Raw genomic sequence first — 24,972 nt, 5'->3', positions numbered from 1 at the left:
CATCCAGTTGAATGTCTTCTGTTTACAAGAGAAAGAAACTGAGGCCCAGAGAATCTGAGGTACATACCCAGAGGTACAAAGTAATAGATTCAGGTTTCATACTCAGGTTGTCTGGTTCTAAAACTAACGTTTTTCTCCAACTGAATCATGCTAATAATTGAAAAATTAGAGACTGGGTCAACGGCAGGAGAGGATGTCTGGGAGGCCATGAGTCCATGAGCTCCAGAGCATATTAGCATGGCGCCCCCATGGGTCCCTGCACTTGGTTTCACGCTGTTGCCGAATGTTGGTGGCATCCTGGGATCCTGGATCACAAGCCAGGAGGTTCCAACGTGGTATGCCACTCTGAAGAAGCCTTCCTGGCATCCACCCTACTGGACACTGGGTCCTGTCTGGGGGACATTGTACACAGCTATGGGGTATAGCTCCTACCTGGTTTGGAAGGAGCTGGGCGGCTTCACGGAGAAGGCCCTGATGCCCCTGGGACTCTATGCCGGGCAGCTGGCTCTCAACTGGGCCTGGCCACCCTTGTTCTTTGGTGCTCACCAGATGGGCTGGGGCCTGGTGGAGATCATCCTGACCAGTGGGGCTGCGGTGGCCACCACCGTGTCCTGGTACCAAGTGAGCCTGACGGCTGCCCGCCTCATGTACCCTTACCTGGCCTGGATGATGATGGCCACCACCCTGAATTATTGTGTCTGGCGGGATAACAGAGACAAAAAGCGTCGCCCTGATGCTGAATAAAGCAGTTCTGGGTTCCTCTTTGAGATGGGTCTCAGAACCGAGAAGAGGGTGTTACTAAAGCTGACCCGAGGCTTTCAGTTGGAAATCTCCTCCTTAAGCCGGTCAGCATGGGGAGGAAACAAAACACATTCCCTCTGTAGGTGGGGGCCACCCAAAGGTGGCACCTGATTTTAAAATTCCCTACTGATGTCTCAAGATAGAAAAGTGGGCTGCGTGACCAGGGCCAGCCTTTTAAATGACCCTGGCCTCCACCGTGAGCCAGTCCTCCTGTCTGTGACCCGTCGCGCCAAGCCAAGCTGGGTCCTAACTTTGGCCATACGGTGGCAGCTCAGGGCCCCAACTTTTATATGCAAATAAAGTTCTCACCAACTGTGAAAAAAAAAAAAAGAAAAATTAGAGACTGAATAAACTAAGCATATCATACCACAGTTAACACCATACAGCTGAACACTAAATTATATATTCACGGACTTCTTTTGTTCTTTAATCATTTCACATATGTCTGACAGTCTAGAAGTAGCTTGAATCAGAAATGTACTTAAAGACATTTTTTCTGTATTTAACGTAGAGTACAGCACAGTTTTGAGCACCTCGTTCGATCTCTGAATTGTTCTGGACAAAGCAAAATAACTAGGCAACTGGATAGCATAGGGAAGCAAAGTGGATAGAGTGTCTAGCCTGGAGTCAGGAAGACTCATCTTCTGGAGTTCAAATCAAGCTTCAGACACTTACTAGCTGGGTGACACTGGGCAAGTCACTTAACCCTGTTTGTCTCAGTTTCCTCATTTGTAAAATGAGTTGGAGAAGGAAATGGAAAACCAGTATAGTATCTTTGCCAAGAAAATCCCAGATGCAGTCATGAAGAGTCAGACACAACTGAATGACAACAATAAAAATTACTAAATGTATTAGCATTTAATAACTCTTATAAGATTTACCTCTTAAAACTTTAATATGAAATATGTCCTGGGGCGGCTAGGTGGCACAGTGGATAGAGTACCAGCCCTGAAGTCAGGAGGACCTGAGTTCAAATCTGGCCTCAGACACTTAACACCAAAACTACCCATGTGACCTTAGGCAAATCACTTAACCCCAATTGCCCTGCCTTCCCAGCCTCCAAAAAGCAAAACAAACAAACAAACAAACAAAAAACGCCCAAAAAAGAAATATGTCCTTTATTATGATCAAAAAGTGAGTTTCTTCAGTAAGAATTACCTTTTCCCAGTCTTGAGGACTCCAGTCTTTCTGTTATGCATTTCATGGCAAATGTTTTATTTGTTATTCATAACAGTGGTTAGCAGATTTTTCTTTTACTCATCTTGTCATTGTTCTCCCAAATTCTAAAGGCCTGTACTAAACTGTAGAGGAATAAATAAAAATCTTTCTAGCTATGAGGTCCCTCTGAAGTTCTTAGTTTTCTGAGGAATTGTTTGTCAGTCTTGGCAATTATTTTCATCTTTTTAACCTTGCCTTTTTTTGTACCTCAGTTTACCTCTTTAAGCATGTGTTTGAATTCTCTCTGAGATTTTTTCACCACATTAACAGAACAGCTGCTTAAATATCTCTAACAGTCATTGAAATGTGCTGTTTAAGAGGAATAACTTTCACATATTTCTTTAGAGTAATATTCAGCCTATAAAAACACAGAAAAACACAGAAAACATGATAAAAGAGAGCAATAAAATATGTGTCTGTCATGAACCTCATACTCAAACTAAAGGTGGGGGGAGCTTAATTCAGTTTCTATCTAAACTTGTCAAGTTTAGATATTCTGAGTCAACTTGTGTCAATACAAGCCCAGATATAATAATTCTTGTTACAAAATTAAACCATATCAAAATTATTACTTCTTCCACGTACCCACTGTAATAGCTAAACAAGTCTTTAATTGATAGGAATAAGAGATCATTTCTCTTTGCTATCTCTCAATACAGTCTTAGTCTATGGTCTCTGTCCCCTACCCCTATCATCTCCTTTTCTTCTCTGAGAACTCCCTAATGAATTTGTGTCCCTTAATTACTTTATAGCATGCTTTGCCTAGACTATTTTAGCTGTTTCAATCTTTCCCAGTTCCCATATTATACAGTCCTTGAATAAAACATTTCTGTGCCTTAAGCTTATTCTCTCCTTTCTACCCTCTTCCCTATCGTATTCAAAAACAATGACTTGGGTTGTTTTTGTGTTTTTTTTGCTTCCTAAGTGGATAAAGATTTCTAATTAGCCCTCCGTCTTCCTACTCCCTACTCCCCCCCCCCCCCAACATTTAATGACCAAAATTGTGTCCTTAGGATGGGAAAAGTCTAATAAATCAACTGAGGGACTGACCATAAATCTCTGACGACATACCAGCTATCAATGTTTTAAGTAAATAAAATCAGTTTAATTTTTATAGAGTGGTGATGACTAACTACCCTGTGGGGAGAGTCTGGGCTCTTGGCTTTTCACAAGGTTTTCAGCCAGGGCCAAGAAAAATGTATTTAAATGCTGGAAGTGTCTTCAAGAGTTCATTACATTAAATTCTCTGCCTCTCAGGACCCACTGTGTCTGGCCTTATTCAATCTCCCTTGGGAAAAGGTCCCAGGCACCTGGAATATAATAGTTTAAATAGTGATGGCTAAAACCAAAGGTAAGTTGGAGCCAGCTCTAACCTCATGAAAGTACCATTGTTAAATTTTCAGTATGATCATTTTATACCTCAGAAATGGCAATCTCGGGGCGGCCAGGTGGCTCAGCGAGTAAGAGCACCGGCTCCAGTGTTGGGATGACCTGGAGATTGAATCCCGGGCTCAGACACTCAGCACCACACCCAGAAATAACTGGCCGTGTAACCTTGAGTACATTACTTAACCCCGATTGCTTAAAAAAAAAATGGCAATCTTTATAAATTAGCGCTTGATTTGTTGTTCTGTTGGCTGTCTAGACTTAAGAAACTGTTAATGATGCAGATTACACTTAAAAATATGTACGCATACCTCCCCCTAGTCCCATTGTTAAACATTTACTGGAATACCTCTGTACTGCTCTAGAAGTATTATTTGAAGTCTGTAGAAGTAAGGTAGAAGGTTCAGGGAATTAAGTCATTATGAGACTGGAGGTCTGGTGACTATAAGATAACAACAATGACAATAACATTGACAAGGACTCACATTTATAGAGCACTTCAAGGTTTGCAAAGTGCTTTATATCCATTACTTCATTTGAACCTCCCAACAATTTTGTGTATTAACTATCTTGCTTTATGACGATAAAGCACCATTCAGAATAATAGGTTATAATGGATCTTGAGAGTTCATATTCTCTAACCCTCCCTTCTTTCTAACTTACCCATTGGTGTGAAGGGCACCAAAATGCTGGTATCATCCTCAATTCCTCAGTCTTTCCCAGCCCCCGCCCTCTCATATCCAGTAAGCTGCCAAGTCCTGTTGATTCTGTTTTCCCAGAATGTTTTGTATACTCTTCAACATGCCCCATCTCCTTGACACTTCCAGGCAGAACTTCATCACCTCACACATGGACTATTGTAATGGCCTAGGTGTTCTCCCCATTAAAGGCTCTCCCCACTTCAATCCACCCTTTCCTCAAATATTAAAGTGATCTTCTTAAAACATAGGATTGACCATGTTCCTCCCTTACTCAGAAAATCCCAGTGGCTCTGTTACCTCCAGAATCAAATGTGCAATCATCTTTTTGGCTTTGATATTCTTTATAACCTGTCACCTTCCTCCTTATAGTCTTCTTGCAAATTGCCCCTTTCCATGTACTTTCTAATCTAGTGACATTGGCCTCCTTCTTGTTTCTCCCACTTGACACTCCATCCTTTAACTCTGAGTATTTTCACTGTCTATCTCCCTTGCTAATGCTGACATGACACTCTATTTCCCAACTCTGGACATTTTTACTGGCTCTTTCCCATGCCTGGAATTCTATCTCCCTTTATCTTCTCCTGGCTTTCTAGCTTCTTTCAAGTCTCAGCTAAAATCTCTCCTGCAATAAACTTTTCCCAGTCTTCCTTGATGCCAATGCCTTCTCTGCTGATTATTTCCAATTTATCTTATATAGATAAAAATATAGCTTATTTTTATGTAATTATTTACTTGTTGCTTACCCTCATAGATTGTAAACTCACTGAAGGCAGGATATATTTTTGCCTTTCTTTGTGTTCTCAATATTTAGGACAGTGCCTGATGCTAGCAAATGTTTAATAAATGCTTGTTGATTTGACGAAATACATACCTTCAGCCACAGTGATACCTGAGTCAGTTGAAATAGATAATAAATTATCCTGTTTAAACTGACTTCTTGAGAAAAAAAAACCTACCACTTTCCTTAGCTGCTCATTCCAATGTGTAACAATACCTCCTGTAATGAAGCTTTCTTTTATCTCACCCATAACTACTATACTACACCTTTTGAAGTTATTTTTTGATTGAAGTTTAGAAAAATTTGCCTAGGAGAGCTTCAGAGAATTTTGTGAGTAGGAAGGAACCTTAGAAATTACCTAGTTCAACTCCTCCACCTATCCTTGCCTCATTTTATGTCTGAGAAACCATGACTGGAAGAGTTTGAGTGACTTCCTCAAGATCGCCCAATAGTAAAGTACCAGGGCAGAAGCCTGTTTCACATTTTAATCTTTTGTTTCCAAACCCAGTACTCTTTCCATTGCACAATGCTACTGTAACTCATAGATCAAATTCTATTTGGACAAAACTCTCCCCATTGCTGAATACTGATTTCCTCAATGTTCCATGCCTTTTTCAGGGTGCAGAGTTGTCTGCAGCTTGGGAAATGGGAGATCCTGTTCTTTTGACTTCCAAGCTGGAGAAAGAACACAGTTCCAGGATTCCTCTAAGTCCCTGAAGGGAGAGAAAGACTTTAGGAAGAGGCTGACTTGTTGAGGGACAGTATATCATGTGTCTTCTTTTTCTGAGGAGGAAGCCAGTAGAACAGGATCTCTTTTCCTCCAAGCTCTGATCACCACCCCCCTGAAAAAGGCAAGGAACATTGAGTAATCAATCTTCACCAATGAAAAGAGTCTTTTATAAATGGGCTTCAAGCCCAGGACTATACTACCTACCTATTATTTCAATTCAGTATTGCAGATACATTATCAAGGCAACCAGTTGTCTGCTTTAACTTTGATAATTGTTTTTTTTTTCCTTTTTGAAGGCAGGACAATTGGAGGCAAGTGGCTTGCCCAAGGTCACATGGCTAGTTAAGTGTTAAGTGTCTGAGGACAGATTTGAATGCAGGTCTCCTTGATTCCAAGGCCAGTGCTCTATTCTCAATATTTAGGACAGTGCCAATAGTCACCTAGCTGTCCCAACTTTGGTAAATTATTAATCTTTCCATTTCTTACTTGAGTATGTTATCTCTTTAGTATAACCGAGCTCATACTTTCTTGTTTATTTCTGTCAAATAATAATACTATATAGAATATAGTTAATAGTTCAATCAGGGATTCTTAACCTGGGGTCCAAGATATGTTTTTGTTTTACATTTTGATTATTATATTTCAATATAATTGGTTTCCTTTGTAGTCTTGTGTTTATCCTGTACATTTAAAAAACATTATCCTTACGAGGTGTCTATAGTCTCCATCAGACGACAAAATGGGACCCATGATACAAAAACAGGTCAATCGTTTCTGAGTTAAAGTTTTATTATTCCTGGGTAAATGGGAGACATCTCTCTGGCTTCTTCATGATGCAGCAGATGTCTCTGGTTCCCAATGAACAAAGGTTCAAAGAGGAACCCTAGTGTACAGGAGGAAGAAAAGGACAATAAAAAGAAAAATCAAAAGAGTTTCTAGAATTATTTTGAAAAAGTGAACATATGGAGAAGCATACCACGTAAGTAACCAGAAGATTTCAGTCTGGAGCTGAAACAAGCACCAGATACTTTAGACCAAAAAGTGGGTGTCCCGACTACCTGGGTTAAGGACATTCTGCCTTCAGGAACTAGAAAAGGAATGTCCATTTCTTGGGGAGACAAACAGAAGGAGCTAGCATAGGTATAGACTGGGCTCACTTGGGGGACTGAACACATATATTTAAACTTAATGATGTTTGTTGAAGATGTATCTTCTGAACTAGAAAAAAGCTGGGGTCCAAATCTACTCTCTGTACATATAATTGTTGACCTGTGCATTGCATATTGCCTTGTTACTCCTCCCACTAGAAGCAGCGCTGTTTGCATTGTATTAGAGCTGAGAAGCCTGAGATTGTGCCACACTAGAGCCTTACTAGGAGTTGGGATACCAGGAAAAAAATGGAATGGCTAAGTAACCAAGGATTCAGTCACCCAAAGGAATCGACAGTCTTTGAGTGATGACAGGTTAGGAAAGGAATCGGCTATGCCATCAGAGCCTTAGAGAGCTCAATTAATAGAAAATCACACAATTTCTTCAATAACCTGCTGTTGTACAGCCCCTGTAAGGAAGTTCATTAATGTATCTAACACTGGTCTGCTGCTACTGGTTTTGCTCATTCCCGGTTTCCCCCTTACTTTTTTTTTAGAAAATTAAAAACAGTATCACATACTCTGTTACATTAACTATATAAGACTAAGAGTATTAGCAAATCACCTCCATCATATCCTCTTGCCTCAACTAAGAAACTCAGTCTTTTAGGTTCTCTTTGTAATTCTTGTTTCCTATTACTTGAGTGATTTTGTTTATAATTAATTCTAGAACTTCTGTTCTATTCTAAACTGATCTGAATTCCAGGTGATCTCAGATTAGAAGGCTCAAGAGGAAGGTGTTTCCCTTTTGTTGAGGCTAGTTCCTTGGAAAATGATCATGCCGCATCATTATTAAGTAATTCATGTTCTCTATTTCTTTCCTCTACCTCTCCTTTTCTTCTTCCACCATCCTCCTCTCTCTCTCTCATACACACACACACACACACACACACACACACACACACACATACACACTGTCCCTTGTAACTATCAATATTATTATTTTGTCATTGTCCTGTTTTATTTGTGATCTGAAAGACTTCTCACTTATAATCACAGAATATTGGAGCCACAAAGAGCTGAGAGATCATCTAACCCAATCCCTTTAGCTTAGAGTTGAGGTGACTGAAGCCTGGAGAGGGGTTTTGATTTCTTGAAGCCAGGCTAAGGACATCTCCTTAATCTTACTTCCTCTAAGATAGATGAGATATTCTTAGCCTGACTTCAAGAAATCAAAAAAAATTGAAAACTGTACTTCAATAATATAATTAGCTCCTTTGTAGCCCTTTGTATTTTCTTCAGGACATTTACAACATCATTTTGAGAAGGAGTCTACAAGCTTCACTATCAAAGGCGTCCAAGGCACCAAAAAGGTTAAGAACTTCTACATTTGGAAAGGTTCCTCAAATAATTGCAGAAGAATCAGGGATTTTCTCTGAATCTAATTTTCAAATTTCTCATATCATTCACTAATTTACTAAATTTACATATTCTTTAATTTTCACATTATGTAATTAATTTACTTAGTCTTCAGTGTTAATGTTTATGGTGTCCATATTGCCACTATTTTAATTAATTCAATTAATTGATTAATTGTCAATTTAATTTTGTAAATATTTCTGAGGGCAGAAAACATGCATTGGTTTCAGAGATATAACATTCTCCTATTCTTTCTCTCACCTTTTCCTTCTTGGTTTTCTTTTCTTATTTCTTATCTTCTTCCTGATACCTTAATGTGGGGTTGTCCTATGAGTATATCTTAAACTTTCTTTTCTACCCTGCCAAAATCATGTATTCTCATAACTTCAGCTACCACCTCTATGACCATAACACTCAAATCCACATTTTAAGGCCTTACCTCTCCTCTGAGTTTTAGCTCAGAATGACCTACAACTCTCCAGCTGACTCCAGAACCTCTCCACCTGGATATGCAACTGGCATTTCAAATTTGATGTGTTTCCGAACCAAGCTCATTATTTTTCACCCTAAATCTGCTCTTCCTTTTTTCTTACTTTACTATTTCCTTCTATAATTTTGACATTCTACTAGCTTTCATTTTCATAACTTTAGGTTTATCTTAACTCTCCCTTCTCTCTCATTTCTCACAGCCAATTAATTATCAAAATCTCTTGATTCCATCTTGAAATCTCTTTCATCCATTCTCTTTTCTTAATTCCTACTGCAATTGTCAAAACAGAGACTCTCACCATTATCACTTTTAGAAGCCTCCTTATTTTCACCCTTTTCCCTAAAATCCCCTCCCTCTTCCTTTTTGGTCTATTGAATCCCTATCCTTGTCTAATTCCTTTAAAGTCCAACTTAAATGCCACCTTCTCCATGAAGCCCTCCCTCTTCCCCCATCAGTTACTCCTCTTCCCTCTCAGACTATCTGGGTAAAACAGGGGAATGTGTGCTGGACTCAGAGTCACAGAAAACTAAGTACATGATAAATATTTATTATATGTTGTATCATAGTGGTTTTATTTTCTGTCCCACATTCTTCAAGCGATCCCCAGAAGAACATCACATGTTGATAGCCATGATGTATTTCATCAATTGTGATAGCATAATGAGGGAGAAAGAGGAGACTAGAAACATAAATTTAGACCTGGAAAGAAGTTTGGAGGACAACCTTTTCCAGCTCCTTTATTTTATATATGAGGAATTTTAAGCTCAGAGAGGTTAAAGGATTTGTCCTGAGTCACACAGGGAACAAATGGAAGGTCTGAGATTTGAACCAAGGTTCTCTGGCCCCAGATAAATAAAGCTCTCTTCCCATTACATGAAGAGAAGGATGAAAAGTGGAAGAAGATGGAAGAACAAGAAGAAAAAGAATAAGAAAAACAAGGAGGAGGAGGAGAAAAAAGTGAAGAAAGAGAAGGAAGAGGAAATGAAGAAGGAGGATGAAGAAGAAGAAGAAGAAGAAGAAGAAGAAGAAGAAGAAGAAGAGAACAAGAAGAAGAAGAAGAAGAAGAAAAAGAAGGAGTGATGATGTCATATGATAATGAAGATAAATCTGGCACCTGGTGCTAGATAACTCAGATGTTTCTCCTCTTTCCTCATGTGAACACAACCAGAATTATTCAGTCATGCTACATAACTTACATTCTTATAACCTGGTTTCAGCTGTGGCACCCCACACTGAGTCACTTCCAGTCAATTTCTGCTTTATTATGGGCTAGTGCCCAGTCTTGACAGTAAGGAATTTCAGAAGGAAGGCAACCAGCTCCTTATACAGTCATATAACTACCTCAACTGAATTCTGCTCTATCAAGAACACGCTTTACTTCTCATTGTTTCCAAACCTTTCATGGCATTTGTAGTTCACTAAAGAGATGTAGGAAAGAGCATCTCTAAACTCCGCTTTGCTGCTTCCTACTCATAGAACATTATCGCTGAAAAATACCTTAGACATCACCCAGTCCAACCTATTGTTTTCACAGATGATAAAATGGGAATTCAGAGAGAACAAATGGTTCCTTCTTGGTTACACATCTATTTAGGAGCAGAGCTGAGATTAGAACTCAATTATTTTATAAGTGTGCAATGGAACAAAAATTTTAATATCTAGTTTATTTTTCAAGTATTGCTACTTAGGATAATGGGACTTGGATTACCTGTTGTCCTTATTGTTTGTTTTTGTTTTAAAGGCAGAGAATTTCTAGTGTTCTGTTTAACATTGAACCTCACAGACACAGGATGTGCCCATGTGAAGGTCATTACAATTGACCTGAGTTCAGTTGCCATTTGTGTTCTTTCAGTCATCGTGTTTAGTAATATCTTGTTTCTCCTTCCTTTGCTCTGCATTATTTGATTCAGTCCTGTCCAAGTTCTTAATATTTAGCTCCAGAGGACTGGAATTGCACCCTACTCATTGTTGTTCCCTACGTAGTTCCCAAACATGTCTTGCCCATAGAAGGTGCTTTGCAAATATATATATTGATTTTAATGAAATTTACTAAACTGAATCAAAGAATGTGAATTTTTCTAAACCGAATTAAAATAGAAAGTTTAGATTTGAATTTACTGAAAGTGGTATTTTGGCATGTTATGGATATTGTCACAGATACATTGTTATCATCATTGTTACAGGAAGTATTTTCTTCTATTTTTAAAAATCTCTAGGGAGGAAGATGCTACATTCACTTCAGTTCTTCATATGAAACAGAACCTCTTTAGTTCAAATTTCAGGGATTTTTCTTGGAAATGTCTTCCTACATGTCACATGAGAGCTAATAAAGGTCAAGCACTGCACTTATCCTAAGTTTGGGAAGGATGGACATTAACTTTCCCTTATTAGTTCAAACTAATCCATGGAAGAAGAGCTCTGTCAAATTCTACTAAGCTGATGTGACTGTAAGTATGGACTCAATGATCAATGAACCACATGTTAGTTGTCTACCAACTTAAATGTTTTCAAAGTTCATCATCAGATATGGAGGAGGATGGTATGTAGCTTCGCCATAACAATCTGTGATGATTCTCTACAAATTTATAGCATAGTTGTGATCTGTGACACTAGAGGAAACACCTACACTAACAAAATTATAGGTCTTTGAAATATGGAAAAAGAACTGAGGGTTTTAATGAACTGTGAAATCAATATCTGTTGATAGTCTGATACAGCAAAGAAGGGAAAAAAAGCTCATATTATCTTAGAATGCTTTAAAAGAGACATAGGGTCCTGAACTGCACAGGTGCTAATCACTCTGACTGCCCTAGTAAGAACTACAACAGAAGTATTTGTTCAGTTCTGGGAACCATGTTTTAGCTTCCAGATGGCAACCAGAATGAAGTACCTCAAATTCATGCCATATGAGGATTGGATGATGCCTGGGGATGTCTAGCCAGAGAAAAGAAGATTTAACAATCTCATGAGGAATTTTAAAGCTATTATGTAGAAAAGGAGATTTTATTTCTCCATCTTTTCCCCGGAGAACAGAACTAGGAGAAATGAGTAGAAAGAGTAGAAGCAGAAATAGTCCTTACATAAGCAAAAACTGACTTAAAAGTAGAGCTGTCTAAAAGGGATATTGGGTGCTTCAATTGTATTCCACTGGCTATGTGCCCCAATTAAAAGTCTTTAAATAAAGGCTGACTGACCATTTAATGGGCCTGCTATAGAGGGGATCCTTGTGAGGTATGGATGCAGTTAGAGGGCCTTTCAGGTTCCTTTCAACTCTGAAATTCAGTGAGTCTATAAAGGGTCAATCCTGACTACCACAGAAAAGCAAAACTGAAGTGGGGGTTGAAGATAGGGAAGAACTTTCTGAGATATAGAAGAAATGGATACCTGACAGAAGTTATCTTTGCAATATTGTTGAGAGTACCACACTATATCTGGTTTCATCTTTTTTTTCTATTTTATTTTTTTCTATTTTTTATTGCTTTATTAATTTCTGGTTTAAATCATTCATTTCTGCCAGATTTTGAGTTACAAATTTTCTCCCTGTTTTTCCTCTACCCACCACCCCAAAATAGTGATCCCACTGGATATCCTCTCCTCCAATCTGCTCTCTCCCATATCTTCTCCCATACCCCCTTTGACTTTCCAGTAGGGCATGGTGGATCTCTATGCCCCAGTGCCTGTATGTCTTATTTCCCAGTTACATGTAAGATAATATTAATAATAGTATATATATATATGTATATATATTAAACATTTGATTTTAAAACTTTGAATTATACATTCATTCCCTTTCTCCCTTGTCTCCTACCCTTACTGGGAAGATAAGCAATTCAGTATAGGTTGTACATGTGTAGCTATGCAAAACATTTCCATAATGGATATATTGTAAAAGACTGGCTATATTTCCCTCTCTCCTCTCCCACCTCCCACTTGTTCTATTCTCTACTTTGATCCTGTCCCTTTTCAAAAGTGGGTGCTTCCAACTTCCCTCCCCCCAGCCTGCCCTGCCTTCCATCATCCTCCCTCTCATCCCCTTCCCCCCTACTCTCCTGTAGGATGAGATACCCTATTTAGTGTATATGTCATTCCCTCCCTAATCCAAATTCAATGAAAATAAGGTTGACCCTTTCCCTTTTTCCTTCATGTTCTTCCCCTCCATTGTAACCATTTTCTCTTGCTTCTTCTATATGAGATAGTTTACCCCATTCTTTCTTTCCCCATCTCCTCTCATTATATTCCTCTCTCACCTCTTAATTTCACCTTTTAAGTATTAGCCTTCCTATTAAATTGGTCCTGTGCCCTCTATCTATGTATGCCTATACCCATATATACACACACTCACATATGTATTCACATGCCTATATACCCTCATATATAGACATATATATATATATGGATATATTTCTATTCCCTTTTGGGAAAAGATTCATAAGTTACAATTATCATTTTTTCATGTAGGAATGAAAATAGTTTGACTCTGAAGCCTCCACACACTCTGGCAAGCTGGTCACACAGCCCAGGAGCTCCACCCTAGACCACAATCCAGATCCAAGCAGGTTAAAGCAAGAGCAATTACCCCTCAGACTGGTCGCTTGGTCCCCCTGCAATCTGCAGGCCAGGAGCTGAAGCAGCTACATGTGGCTGAGGCTGAAAGGCCGTCGCACCTGTAGCAGCAAGCACCCCAGCATTCCCAGGGTGGCTGCCAGCACAGTTTCTTAGATCTGCTTTGATAAAGGAAAGCAACTCAAAATGGGTTAACAAGCTTACTTTAATCAGTCAAACATATATCATTTATATTTACCTCATTCAGGGGAAAAAGATCAGCACCCTGAACTTCAAAGTATACAGGCAGAATTATCAAGACAGAAACAGATCAAGTAGACAGCTTTCCAAACTGTCCAACTATTACATCCATACCAAATCAACATCTGGGTTTCAACATCTGGGTTTTTCAAAGCCGGGGGCCTCTGGACAATGGCTTCCCAGAATCCATATCAAATCACAGACCACATCTCAAAGTGAGCCCCAAAACAAAGCTACACATCAGGGTTATATAGCCTTCTCCTGGCTCAGAGAATGTAACAACCTTATTGATTCGCTGGCCAATCAAGAAGTATCTACTGAAAAACAAGCCTCCCACCCCAGGCTCCAGGTGCACTTTAGCCTAGGGGCAGGGAAGATCTTACAAATTTACATTCCCATTACAGCACCTCAGCCCCTTCTCACCCCAGGGACAAAAGCCAATGCTCTCCCAACTACTGGATCCTAAAGTCCACACTGCACTGATCTCTAACTTTGTCCTTAGCATCTATGTGTTGCTAATTCTGGAAACCCTCACAGCTGCTGGAGATCTGAAGTCTCTCTAGCTGGTGGTTGGTCAGGCCTACCCTGGGGCTAAAACCTCTGGCTTGGGCAGGGCTGTGCTCAGCTCCCTGAGCACTGTGCTGGCTGCTTACTGCTGGCCTACTGGGCTGTCCTCAGCGGTAGGTTAGCTTCTCTGTGTCATTTTGTGGGTTCTGTAGCTCCAAAGTTTCTTCAGAGTCACCTTTTACATGAATTTGGGGAGGTGGAAGCTGGAGCCCTGCAGAGGTCCTGTTTCTACTCCGCCATCTTGCCTCGCCCCCTCTCCCCCACCCCATTTCATCTTTGTATCTTCAATGTTTGTTGCCATCTTTTATATAGAATAAGTGCTTAATAAATACTTGGTGCTGATAATAATAGGGAGGTGTGACTACCTCCATCTGTAGGATTTAGGAGGCAGTGTAGTACAGTGGAAAGAGAACTGAATCTGAAGTTATAGGTCTTGGGATCTCTAAGACTTATTCCCCTGTGTGACTTGTGAAAAGTAAATTAAATAACCCTAATGTCATGGCCACCTCCACTGTGTAGTACAGGAGTGGAGTCTCTGGAGTAGCACTTGATCCCTTCAATGTCAGCTTTCACATGGGGTGTGTATGTACCTATTGACTAGGACCTGCCTTATTTACTCCAATCTGTTCTCAGACTAGAAATTCAAGGCATCCAAGGAAACATTATGACTACAGAGTGACATTCAAATTTGTTCAAGTTTATAGGGATAACCCTATTGAAAATAAATATGTATGTTTTCCACTCTAGCTTTTGAGGCCCCGGTGACATGTTCCTATTTACATAGACCAGCTACTCACAAGAATGATATTTTTAGATTGTAGCATGACTAGTAGCAGTCCATGTAAATAGTATGTGCATCTATACCCATACATGTGTGCATGTATAATGTATGTTTGCATATATGTACACGTATAAGTATATATGTATATGTATATATCAGGTATTCATATATGAAGCAAGTACATAAATGATCAAATACATCACAATTTACACACAAAGCTGACTCATGCTTTTCTGCCAATGCACTGACTATCTATGGGAGAGAGTGGTCATATATTATAGAGACCTGGCAGGGAAACACATAAAGAAGGAAAATCCATGTGCTCAGAAAAACTCAACTCTGGAAAGCAGATGGTGATGTCATTGGTCCATTAGGAATATCTGCACTTCATGAAACAACTTCTCTGCTAAGTTCTTGTCTGTTGATCATCACCAGACTCCAGCTGGACAAATCTTCTCTTCTCTATTCAAATGTAGCATTTACAAGTTCTTTCAATTTACAATCACCATTTAAAAGGATATTTACAAAATGCCTCACTTCCTTCAACACACCCTATGATCCAGCTACATTGGGCTACCTTCAATTTCTCAAAAGTGATACTCTGTCTCCCATCTCTATGCTGGTACACTGGCTATTCCTTATGCTGAAATTCTTTGTCTCCTTACCTCTTAGTCTCTTCAGCTTCCTTCAAGATCAAAAACTAAAACTTTCTGTAAGAAAGCTTTCCTGGTCCTCCCAACTGTTACTATTTTCCCCTTTCATATTGCCTTCATCTACTCTGTATATATCTTTTCATTTTCCTAGTAATTTATATATTTTTACCCCCATTAGCTTTGAGTTCCTTGAGGGCAGGGAGCATGTTTTTGCATTTCTTTGTATTTTCAGTGCTTTGCACAGTACTTGGCACCTAGTAAGCTCTTAATAAAAGTGTGTTCACTCATTGACTGACTAATGTGAATGATCATTCCCTTTAAGCAGAAAACTTCAAAGTTCATTTCTGGGCTTTATCAATCAGCCCAGGCAACTCTTTACTTACAAGGATGCTATGTTGCCCAATCAGAACAGAATGCACAGAAAACAGTTCAGGTTGACTCTGTGGTCAAGGCAAACCAATCTAACTGGCAATGTGGCAGCAGAACATCTTTCCTTCTCAAACCACAGGCAACAGACACTTCTGAGAAGATTCACATTGCTTAAGCTTGATTTGCCACTGAAAAAAAGCTGAATAGTGAGTCTGCTCTGGCTCACTATCCCAGGTCCAGGCTGCGATATCTCCTCAGGGTGCTAGGGGTACTCTATGAGCTTGAGGTTTCCTTTCTGTAATGCTATCAGCTTGATTCTCCATTGTTTTCTACTTCACTCAGCCACTAGTAAAGAGCCTCCTCTCTAATTCCATTTAAACACTTAATATCAATTAGATTTTAAAATTAAATATTTACTTTAAAGATATAGCAATAACAAAAGCCAAAATATTTCTTTTTTTTTCTCCTTTACACCTTGGGGGCATACTCTCCCCTACATCACCTTGGCATCTATAGAGAGTAGTCTCACCCTTAGCATTGTTTGCATATGCATTGGTTCCATCAAATTTAAACCCAAATTTGGCATCCCTGTCAGATGAATCCTAGTAAGTCAGTTACCTATGGGCTAGGCTCCAAAGGTCACTTTGAAAGGTCCTTGAAGGCAGCAGAGCCAAAATGGCAGAGTAGAAGCACGACCTTCCTGAGGCTCCAGCTTCCACCTTCCCCAATCCATGTAAAAAGGGGACTCTAAACAAACTCTGGAGCTACAGAACCCACAAAATGACACAGAGAAGCTAACCTCCTGCTGAGGACAGCCCGGCAGGCTGGCAGGAATAGGCCAGCACAGTGCTCTGGGAGCCAAGCCCAGCCCCACAACGAGGTTTTAGCCCCAGGGTGGGCATGACCAACCGCAGCAGGAGGGATTCCAGATCAGCAGAAGCTGTGGCCATTTCCAGAATTATCAACACATAGATGTGAAGGACAAAGTGAGAGGCCAGTGCAGTCTGGACTTTGGGACCAGTAAAGGGGAGTGCATGGCTTTTACCCCCTGGGCAAGAAGCCGCTGATTCGCTGGTACAGCCAGCCAGTGCCACATGGCAGCTTCAGCTCCTGGACTGCAGAGTGTAGGGGGACCAAGCACCAGTCTGAGGGGTAATTGCTCTTGCTTTAACCTGCTTGGATCTGGATTGCAGTCTAGGGTGGAGGTCCTGGGGTATGTGTCCAGCTTGCCAGAGCATGTGGAGACCTCAGAGAGAGCACCCATCTAATACCTCCAGGAGCTGAGAAAACCCCAGCGTTTGGGACGAAAGCTCCCCTGTCTGGTGGCAGAGTCCTACTGTGGCAAAAAGCCCAAAAGTCAAGTAACTTAGTGGCAAAATGAGCAGGCAAAGGAAACAAAGCAGACAGAAGATTCCAACATTACACTCCTATTTTGGGGACAAAAAGGAGCAAAGCATGGAACAGGAGGAAAACAGTGAAGTCAGAACTCCTGCACCAAAAGCTTCAAAGGAAAATACAAGCTGGTTACAGGCCATAGAGGACCTTAAGAAGCAGATAAGAGAAGTGGAGGAAAAATTGGGAAGAGAAATGAGAACGATGCAAGAAAATTATGAAATGAGAGACAACAGCCTGACTGAGGAAAATAATACCTTAAAAAACAGACTGACTCAAATGGCAAAGGAGGCTCAAAAAGGCAATGAGGAGAAGAATGCCTTAAAAAGCCAAATTTGCCAGATGGAAAAAGAATCTCAAAAGCTCAATGAGGAGAATCATTGCTTCAGAATTAGATTGGAGCAAATGGAAGCTAATGACTTTATGAGAAATCAAGATGCTGTTAAACAGATCCAAACAAATGAAAGAATAGAAGGCAATGTGAAATATCTCATGGGAGAAACCACTGACCTGGAAAATAGATCCAGGAGAGATAATTTAAAAATTATTGGACTACCTGAAAGCTATGACCAAAGTAAGAACCTAGAAATCATCCTCCAGGAAGTTCTCAAAGAAAACTGCCCTGATGTTTTAGTACCAGAGGGCAAAATAGAGGTTGAAAGAATCCACCGATCACCTCCTGAAAAAGATCCCCAAAACAAAACTCCTAGGAATATTATAGCTAGGTTCCAGAATACCCAGATTAAGGAGAGAATATTACAAGCAGCCAGGAAGAAACAATTTGAATACTGTGGAAACACAATCAGGATAACCCAGGATCTGGCAGCTTCTACACTGAGGGATCAAAGGATTTGGAATATGATATTCCGGAGGTCAAAGGAGCTGGGATTAAAACCAAGAGTCACCTACCCAGCAAAACTGAGTATCATGTTTCAGGGGAAAATATGGTCATTCAGTGGAATAGAGGACTTTCAAGCATTTTTGCTGAAAAAACCAGAGTTGAATAGAAAATTTGACATTCAGATACAAGAAGCAAGAGAAGCATGAGAAGGTAAACAGGGAAAAGAAATCATAAGGAACTTATCAAAGTTGAACTATTAACATTCCTACATGGAAAAACAATAATTATAACTTATGAAACTTTTCTCAGTAGTTGAAGGGATTAGAAATATATATATATGAGGGTATATATTTTTATAGGTATACATAGATAGAGGACACAGGACCAATTTAACAGGAAGGGATGATACTTTAAAGGTGAAATTAAGAGGTGAGAGGAATATAATGAGAGGAGATGGAGAGAGACAGATTGTGGTAACTATCTCATACAGAAGAGGCAAGGGAAAATGGTTACACTGGAGGGGAAGAATAGGAAGGCAAAAGGGAATGGCTCAACCTTATTCCCATTGAATCTGGCTTGAGGAGGGAGTGAAATACACACTAAATAGAGTATCTCACCCTCCAGGAAAATGGGGGGGGGAAGGAGATGAGAGGGGAGATGATGGAAAGGAGGACAGGCTAGGGGGGAGGGAAGTTGGGAGCACCCACTTTTGAAAAAGGACGGGATCAAAGTAGAGAATAGAACAAGTGGGAGGTGGGATAGGAGGGAGGGAAATATAGTCAGTCTTTTACAATCTATCTACTATGTTAATTGTTTTGCATTAGCCACACATGTACAACCTATACTGAACTGCTTATCTTCCCAGTAAGGGTGGGTGACAAGGAAGGAAGGGAATGAATCTGGAATTGAAAGTTTTAAAATCAAATATTCAAATATATATGTGTGTATATATATATATATATACTATTATTAATACCATCTTACATGTAATTGGGAAATAAGATATTAAGGCACTGAGGCATAGAGATCCACTGGAAAAGTCGAAAGGGGTATGGGTATGGGAGAGAGGAGATTGGAAGAGAGGATATCCTGTGGGACTGCTATTTTGGGGTGGTGGGTAGGGGAAAAATGGGGAGAAATTTTGTAACTCAAAATCTGGCAGAAATGAATGATGTAAATAAGAAGTTAATAAAGCATTAAAAAAAGAAGAGCACTTATAAAGTGGCACCTGGTAGATGAATGCCATCTACAAACTGATGCCAAGGAATAACAGCACAATAAAGTGGATTTTATATTCCTGCAATGACGTAAAATGGTATAGTTCATAAAATTTAAAATAAAGGTCACATGTTGAATGATAGGGAAAAAAAGGTCTTTGAAGTGTCACATTCTTCACTGGCTTCAAAACCCAGTGTGAACTCCAACTCTAAGATTGCTAAAGGCTTGCTCTCCTGATCTTTCTACTCACAAATGGAAAAGCACAAACAGAGGCAAAGGACTGAGGTCTGTTTTCAATACCCCCATTACTTTGCTCTTTTGTTAAGTTATTCAGTCTTCATCCTCAGCTACTTTTCCTAACCACTAATAGTTCTATTGCCTAAATCTGAGCCTCCTAGGGCTCAGGAATTCACCTTTCATTTAAAAAGGTAACAAATCGCCAACTTTCCCCTAAGAAATCAATTCCTTTTCTCAATCACAGCTCAGTTTCCAAATAGTTACATAATCTTTAAAATATTTTTAGTTTTATCCTCTACAGTCATAAGACAGTTAAAAATAAGTGAGTTGTGGGACCATAATTTCCTCCAGTTACAAGTTTTTAGCACAGTCTTCCACTCCATTTTGTGTCCTTCAGACTCTTCATACTTATGTTGTTTCTAGGGTTTTTTTTTTGTTTTTTTTTTCAATAAAAGTTCTTTCTCCATTACTTTAAAGAATCAAGCAGCTCACATGCAAGTAAGGTATCATTTTACATCTTTTCAAAAGTGACGTGAGTCTTTATTGTTATGACACAGTTCTGTCCCAAACCGCACAATACCACATGAAATTTGTTTGTTTTTATATATATTTAGATTTTTCTTTTTGATTTTTTGAGGGGGGAAGGTAAGGCAATTGGGCTTAAGAGATGTTTAAACATATATTTTAGCAATTTTAAAAATTAAAGCAAAGGTCTTTCTCCATTGCTTTCAGATATCGGAATACTCATCCACAATAATGGCAATATATCTGTTACCGATTGATTTCAATCTTTTTTATTTAGACAAAAGTACCCTTTCTGTACTTTTTAGTACTAAAATGCTTCATATCAAATAGGCTTAACCAACTAAGGCCTCAGTTTCCTTCTCTGTAAAATAAGAGGAATGGACTGGATGGAGTCTGAGGTCCCTTCCAACTCTGTATCTAAGATCCTGTCATACTTTGAATATTGTCTGACCTCATTGGGTTAAAAGAGACACGTCTAGAGGTGAGAGGATAGATATAATGACCGAAGCAAGGTCATTTCAGTCCAAGAATCCTAAACAAAGGGTTTAGCAACCTTAGCAGCATTGGGGAAGGGCAATGACTAGAGGATCCCAGCAAAAAAAAAAAAAAAAAACAACCTGAAGGAGCTAGCTGTACAAATGATCCTTCTTGTTTTCCAAATTTTAGCCAACACAGAACACATGTTTACAGAAAGGAGAACATTGTTTGTCCCTGTGGGATCGGTTGTTTATTCTGATGTTTTGGAAGCCCTCCGCTCTCTTTTAGACGACGAAGCTGTATGTTTCTCTTCCATTCAGATGGGAGTTATTTTGACTGGGACCACAGCCAGGTGGGCTGGCTGTTATTTAGACCAAGACCTAGGCACAAACTGGAGCTGGGTCATGAATTCTCTGTACCCAGTAGGAGCTTGATAAAGTTTATTGTTCTGTGTTTATATTGTATTAGCTAATAAGTCACTGGAGGCTGTGAAGTTTAGGGGGGAGCATACTGTATTTAGAGTCAAAAGAACCTGTGTTTAAATCCTGTCTTGGATACTTGCTACCTGTTTGGACATGGGCAGATACACATTCTCTCTGAGTGTCAGTTTGACTTCAGTCATCTCCGCTATATCTGACTCTTTGTGACACTATTTGGGGTCTTTTTTGAGGGGGGAAGATGAGGCAATTGGGGTTAAGCGATTTGCCCAAGGTCGCATAGCCAGTTAGTGTCAAGTGTCTGAGGTTGGATATGAACTCATGTCCTCCTGACTTAAGGCCCGTGCTCTATTCACTTCACCACCTACCTGCCCCCATTTGGGGTCTTCTTTACAAAGATACCGGAGTGGTTTATCATCTCCTTCTTCAGTTCATTTTGCAAATGAGGAAACTGGGGCAAACAGGGTTAAGTAACCTGCCTAGGGTCACACAGCTAGTAAATATCTGAGGTGGGATTTGAACTCAAGAATATGAGTCTTCCTGACTCCAGGCCCAGCACTCTATCCACTGTACCACCCAGCTGGCCTCAGTTTACCCATCTACAAAAATAAGAGGTTGGGCTAGATAATTCCCACATACCATCCTACCACAACCTCTAGCCCTGCCATCTATAAATGCTGTGATCTAATGATACTATAGTGGTTTTGCTTGGGAGCAGTAAAGGCAATAGAGGATCTATGACTACTAGAGATACTGGAGCAGCAAGAACAGTTGGGATTTATACTGTGCTTTACTCTCTTCAAAAGGCATTCACATCTACTACCCCAACTGTGTCTTGTTATAATCTGTCAAATAAGAAGGGCAGAAATGATCTCCATTTTATAGATGAAGAAATTGAAGCTCCGAATATTTAAACGGCTGGCCTAACTCACCTGAAGAAACCAGGACTAGAACTTGAGCCTTTTGCCTCCCGATATAGAGTGCCCCATAAAGCACTGTGCTAGGCACCAGGGAAGCCAAGAAGAAATGGGCCTTACAATCTAGCAGGTAGGATAAGATATGTGCATCAGTAATTAAAATACAAATTGGAATGTGACAATTTCATTGATAAGGTCAAAACAAAGTGCTTGGAGAGGTTTGAGATGGTAGAGATCACTGCCAATTGGGTTGTAAGGGTGAGATCTATAATGGGGGACATTGACCTTTAAACAATATCTTGAAGATAGGGGCAAAAGTCACAGGCAGAGAGATGACCAGAGTCCCTTGTAAAGAAATAGTGGCAAGAAAGGATAGGACAAGATCTATTGATTGAATCAATTACTGGCCAATTGTTAAGCAAGGGTTTCTCTTTGATGCTGTCCACTATAGGGATGTAATTCTTGCCTGAAATGGTCTTCAGTTTCTTCTCCAATGGGTTGTGACTGTTGCCTGGTATGGAGGGAAAATGAGTCGGAATCTTCTCTTCATAGCTAACGATGCCTGAAGTCCCAACGACTCCAGAATCCAAAGCCACTTGGACTCTGATGCCAACACTTCAAGAATGTTAAGTTAAACTCAGAAGGAAAACAATGCTGGGTTCAGAGCCTTCTGACAATGGTTGGGGTGTCATTAGAGAAAATGTTGACAGACCACTAACTTGAACAGGACCACTAGGCAGGATTTTTAAAAAGTGGTTGTCTACGCTTGATGATTTATTAGCATCAATTTCATTTTTGCTTCCCACATAGAGAAAGCTTTGTTAGAAACAAGGGTGCTTTCTTACTTTCTCAATATACACATGATGTCTAATAACCTTCCTTTTAAATTTTTTTAAATTATAGTCAGGCTGTACTGAGAGTCAGGCATATTCACTATTTCACCCCCTGAATCAAATTTGAGAGATCATTTCACTTTCCTGAAACCTCATTTTACCAGTTAGTTTAATTTTTTTAGGTTAACTCCAACCACCATTTCTACGTTTCACTTCAACTCTACAGTTGTTTGTGAAGTGCAGAGTAGCTGTCTGGTGTAGTCAGAAGAACATTGCACTTGGAATCAGAAGAGTTGGGCTAAAATCTCAGATTTGCTGCTTAACTCTTCTCTCTGACCCTCAGTTTCTTCATCTGTAAAATGAGGGGTTTAGGTTAGATAACGTCTAAGGTCCCTTCCACATCACATGATCCTTTTATAGGCCCAGACTTGAGTTGACTGTTATGGGTAATATATAAAAAGCAGACTATGGAGTTTTTGCCCCAAGAAACTTAAAATCTACTGTAAATGACATCCTCTTTCTCTTTCTTGAAATCTGGGACTAGCTGCTATCCTGTCTCTCAGAATATAATTCACTGTTAGTATCTGTTATTAGAAATTCACTGTTAATACCCCTTTCCTACTCTCCCCATGATTTTTCTCCATTTCCTTTGTACTTTTTCTATTTAATCCTGGCTCTCTGTTCTTTTTATCTGAATCCTCAACATGGTTTTCCATCTCTTCCTGTATGTGTTTCTTTCTCCTTTCCTCTTTCTGCCTTTTAGTCTCTTTCCTTTTCTTTTTTTGCCTTTCACTTTCCTTTCTGCCTGATTTTATTTTTGTCTTTCTCTGTCTCTGTCTTTGTCTCTCTTCATCTGTCTATCTCTCACTTTCCTTCTTGTATGTCTTTCTATCTCATCTATCTTACCCTCACCTTCTTTTCACTCCTCAGCAATCATTCTTTCACTTTCTGGTTTTCATTGACCTTACACCTACAGTCACATGGTACCCATCCCTTTGCAGATCTTTAAATGCAAGACAGACCCTCATCTCCCTCTGGTGAGGTTAACAGTCCTGCCTAGAGGGGCAGGGCTGGATCAGCAGATCTGTGGATGGTTCTACTATCCTAGGAATTCTAAAGTTTATTTACAGGAGTTATATTCCCTATTTATCCTTGGCCATGTCCAATTGTCTGCATTGATATCTGGTCACTGGACCCTTATGGTTCTGGAGGAGAAAGTGAGGCTGGTGACTTTGCACAGTCCTCACTCACTCAAATCAAAGTCAATTGCAAGTCATGTCATCATCTCCCTTATGACATGATCTTCTTCGAGAACAAAGAAACTGAGGCATAGACCCAGGAAATGATTTGCCCCAGTCTAGGATGCAGGATCCCAATGTCTCAACTTATTCTTCTCTTTCCAACAGACTAGGATAAAACTTGGTGAAAATAGGTGAGCACTTTTGGTCCACATTAAAACCTTGCTTGTTGAGCAGATGCAATCCATTTGGAGGTTTGGATATGTTAGCCATGGGAAAATGTGGAAGGCTTTGATTTGAAGACCAAAAGAATGAAGAAAGATGTCTTGGGCCTCAGACTGCTTTTTTACAAACCGCAATTGAGCAAGTTGAATGAATCAGACACACATGGATTAAATTCCCTGAGAAGAGTCTCTTTACCTAGCTAGGAAAATAAGCATTATCCCTGGGAACCTGGGACTTAATAAAAATTGAATATCAATGGCTTCAATGTATAAGCCTCTTTTCATTGTTTCTTTATTCCACTTTTCATCTCAGAGGGGAGCTCTGAGAGAAGAGGTAGTTAAGAAATAGGGTAAGGGAAAAAAGGGATGGAGAGATGGACCAAATCCTAGGAGTGGTATGTTTTTTTTTCCATTTTTCATTAAATTAAAAGACATAGTCTTTGATTTCAAGGGACCTACAATTAATAGACATTTGAAGCCAAGTGAAGGCCACACAGTATTGTGGAAAGGACAGTAGGAGGCCTAGGGTCTAGTTTTGGCTATGCCATTAATTCAATCTGTTAGCTAGGGCAAATTACTTTCCAACTTTGGGGATTATTTTTATTATTTGTAAAAGGAAGGAATTGAACAAGAATTAGAGGGTTTTAACCTTCTTAGGAGTCTGTGAGCTTATTTTAAAAATATTTTGATAATTTCATTTCAAAATAATTGAACGTCTTTGCAATCTTGTGTTTTATTTCATGCATTTTAAAACATTATTCCAAGCAGGGGATCCATGCATTTCACCAAATTGCTAAAGGGGCCCATGACAGACAGACAGACAGACAGACACACATACACACAATTGAA

General features: G+C 39.7%; 1 protein-coding gene across 1 annotated transcript; it reads left to right on the top strand.

Annotated features, from left to right (window-relative positions):
* The first annotated feature begins 237 nt into the window (after positions 1 to 237).
* Positions 238 to 1,137, top strand: LOC138151561 (translocator protein-like). The gene has a single exon (XM_069075100.1). The coding sequence runs from the start codon at positions 238 to 240 to the stop codon at positions 742 to 744; it is 507 nt and encodes a 168-aa protein (XP_068931201.1). The 3' UTR covers positions 745 to 1,137.
* Positions 1,138 to 24,972: the final 23,835 nt, after the last annotated feature.

The sequence above is a fragment of the Petaurus breviceps genome, unplaced genomic scaffold, assembly GCF_028583685.1.
Source record: "Petaurus breviceps papuanus isolate PSGF00001 unplaced genomic scaffold, PetGlider_PUasm1.0 90903, whole genome shotgun sequence".
NCBI classification, from domain to species: domain Eukaryota; kingdom Metazoa; phylum Chordata; class Mammalia; order Diprotodontia; family Petauridae; genus Petaurus; species Petaurus breviceps.
The sequence above is the reverse complement of the archived record's forward strand: the minus strand, read 5'-3'. Positions and strand labels throughout refer to the sequence as shown.